Source organism: Chaetura pelagica, unplaced genomic scaffold (assembly GCF_000747805.2).
Source record: "Chaetura pelagica isolate M959 unplaced genomic scaffold, ChaPel_1.0 scaffold438, whole genome shotgun sequence".
In the NCBI taxonomy this organism is placed as follows: domain Eukaryota; kingdom Metazoa; phylum Chordata; class Aves; order Apodiformes; family Apodidae; genus Chaetura; species Chaetura pelagica.
This window is the reverse complement of record NW_009954113.1, coordinates 1,271,783-1,274,817: the sequence shown is the minus strand read 5'-3', so window position 1 is coordinate 1,274,817 and position 3,035 is coordinate 1,271,783. Positions and strand designations below refer to the sequence as shown.

Here is a 3,035-nt window from a genome sequence, read left to right as displayed (position 1 = left end):
CCCCCCCCCGGCCGGGGGGGCCTGTTGCCTCCCCCTGCCTCCCAGCATCCTTCCAGCAGCAGCCCCGGGTCTGTCCCGCACCTGCAGCCCCGTGGTGCGGGACGGGGCATGTCCTGCTGCCCTGTGCCCGGCACCGGGAACACCTCCTGCAAGCTGGGACTGCCCGGTGGTGGCATTTTCCAGCCTGAGGAGCTGGATGGCTTGTGGAGAGGGTGTCAGCTGCTGGCCACAAGGGAGGGTGCAGAAGGGAGCCGGGGGGGTTGTCAGGAGTGACCGAGTGTCCCTTGGACCGACCCATCCGTGGAGCTGAGAACCCCGAGCCCAGCCAGGATGTGATGGGGTCCCAGGGCTGCATCTCTGGCGTCGGGCTCGAATCCCAGTCATCCCTCCCTCCCCTGGGCAGCGGGGCGCTGGTGCAGGCACTGCTGGGTGAGGAGTGATGCTGGAGCAGGGATCACCCAGTGTCAGTGCTGGGAGCCGGGGCACGGGCAGCAATGCCCTCAGGGAGGCAGCAAGAAGCCACTCCAACCCCAGGGTCAGGGATTGCAGGGAATTAGGGCAGGTTTGATGAGATTAGGCTGGATGAGAGGGCAGGGAAGCCAACCCAGGTTTGTCCACCCGCTGGAATAAGTGTGTTTGGCACTGGGGTAGCATGTGCAGGACACAGGCATGGGACACATCCTGCAGCAAGCCTTGGCCTTATCCTTTTTAGGATATCCTTTTTAGTCTTAATGTCCCAACTGAGGGGAAATTTGGGTTAGGGTCCTCCAAGTGCCTGTGGCCAGACAGAGCAGGCAGCAGGGTGGAAAGGCTGCTGTCATCCTTGAGAACTGGGGCTCAGTCAGCAGCTGCAGTGGGGTGCTGGGCTTGGCACAGGGGGACACCTGGGGCTCAGTGGCACCTTGGGGTACCCACTCATTCTCAGGGCTCTCTGGGAAAGGGTGTCTCCAGGGCCAAGTCCCTGGCTGCTGGCTGGCTTCTTCTGAACTGCCCAGGACCGGGGCAGCCTGCTGTCCTCCTCCCCCTGGAGCTGTTGCTAACCCCTTTCTCTGTCTCCCTCCAGGCTTGGCTGACAGAGATTCATGAATACGCACAGCAAGACGTGGTCCTCATGTTACTGGGAAACAAGGTGAGCCCAGCCCCTCACCAGAGCCTCCTCCTTCTCCCCTGGGGGTCTCATGACAGAGCCAGGGGAGCCTGGGAGGGCATGAGGGGACATGGAGGTCTCTACTGCTGACCTTCCACATCATCCCAAATTGCTCTTTGCCCTTCCTGTTGGCAGGTGGATTCAGCCCAGGACAGAGTGGTGAAAAGGGAAGATGGAGAAAAATTAGCCAAGGTATGTTGAGGCATCTGCTGCAGCAGGGTTGGTTGTTGCATGTGCTGACCAGGGATGTGTGAGTGTGCCAATGTGCACCTGATGATGTACACCAGTGAAATGGTTAGCTGGAGACCTGTCTGACCCAAAATATGTCTGGGAGCACTTTTGTTTTTCTTCCTTTGTCTTGATCTCCTCTTCTTTCTCCTCTGCCCTTCTTCCCTTAAGCTTCCACTAACGTTTTTCATGTCTCACAAATAATTTCTGAAGTTGTGTAAGAAACACCTGAGCTATGAACCCTCACTCAGCTTTTCCTGCACACTCTAGCAGAGCTCCTGTCCCAGGGTAGGAGCCCCCGAGCCCCTGGGGACACCCTAGGTGACATTTCTGAGGCTGGTGTGTCTGTTCCTGCAGGAATGTGGCGTGCCCTTCATGGAGACCAGCGCCAAAAGTGGCCTCAATGTTGAATTAGCATTCACAGCCATCGCAAAGTAAGTGACTAGTGTGGCTGGGCACCTCTGCCCTGGTGGGGACAGGAGTCTTTGAGATAGAGCCTGGCACTGTCAGCCCCCTGGGGTCCCACCTCCAGCTCTTGTGCTGGCAAGTACTTGCCCATCTCACGTGAGATACGAAGTGTCTCATCATGGGGGGCTTTAGTAAACCATCCAGGCAGGGTCGAGTTCAGCTGAGCTGGGCAGCGTTGGCAGGAGGTAACGTGGTTTTCCCTTCCCACAGGGAACTGAAGCACAGGTCCATGAAGCTGCCCAACGAGCCCAAATTCAAGCTCCACGACTACGTGAAGAAGGAAGTGAGAGGCTCAGGCTGCTGCAGGTCCTAACGCGCTTGGTGCGTTTGTACAGAGACTCACGCCCAGTGTTCGTGCGCCGCGCTCTCCTCGTGGCTGGTGTGTGCATGTCTGTGTGTCTGTGTCTGCCTCGGGGGGAGCTGGCGTGGGAGTGGAAGCAGCAGCAGCTCCCTGGGCCGGGATGGAGGCTGGTTGTGCCGTGCACCCTGTGCTGCTCCCCTCAGTGTCCATCCCTCCAGCTCCCCTCGCCGGTCGCTCCTGCCGGTCTCGTCCTGGTGTGGGTGGGAGGTGGGTGTTCAGGGACAGGGATCTGGCTCCTTCCAGGCAGTGGGTGGGCCTGGCTGTGTCCACCTGCTCAGCAGCAGCCAGGGGCGTTACAAGGCTGCTTTCATGTCGGTAGGAATCATAGTGTGACCAAGGGGAGCAAGCACCTTCTCCCCACCAAGCACCTGGGTAGGAAACAGTCCCAAATTCCCTTTTCTTTCCCCTTGTACCTGGAATTCATTTGTTCAGAGCCCTGGTCTGGCACACACAGACTTGTTTGCAAGGTGTTACTCACTCTGCGTGGTGTAACACACCTCCTGGATGAAGGTTCCTCCTCTCTCCTGCAGAAGTCAAGTGCTTGGCTGTGGGACTGAGCTCCTATGGCCTGGCCCTGCAGCCTCCTGAGTGCTGACCTGCTCAGGAAAGGCTTCTGTTCTCTCACTACTGCTGTTTCTAGTACTTTAACTGAGAAGAAATAATGTATTGCAGCTTATTCTAAATACCTTCGTGTCAGTGTGGTAGCATTTTCAGACTGCAACAGTGCTTTGATATCTTCAAAGTTCTCCTGGGACAGCTCTGTAACTGAGGGAAGCCAGGGGATGCTGTAGCCATTGATTCTGCAGGTTTCAGACTCTCCTGCCAGCTCTC

At 57.6% G+C, this 3,035-nt stretch overlaps 1 protein-coding gene across 1 annotated transcript in view; it reads left to right on the top strand.

Annotated features, from left to right (window-relative positions):
• The window catches only part of RAB26 (RAB26, member RAS oncogene family), a 20,125-nt gene extending 17,969 nt beyond the window's left edge, over positions 1-2,156 (top strand). Inside the window, exons 5-8 of the mRNA XM_010002574.1 lie at positions 1,064-1,129; positions 1,283-1,339; positions 1,733-1,809; positions 2,054-2,156. Coding sequence (XP_010000876.1) covers positions 1,064-1,129; positions 1,283-1,339; positions 1,733-1,809; positions 2,054-2,156 — 303 coding nt within the window. The remainder of the gene's footprint in view (positions 1-1,063; positions 1,130-1,282; positions 1,340-1,732; positions 1,810-2,053) is intronic.
• The last annotated feature ends 879 nt before the right edge of the window (positions 2,157-3,035 follow it).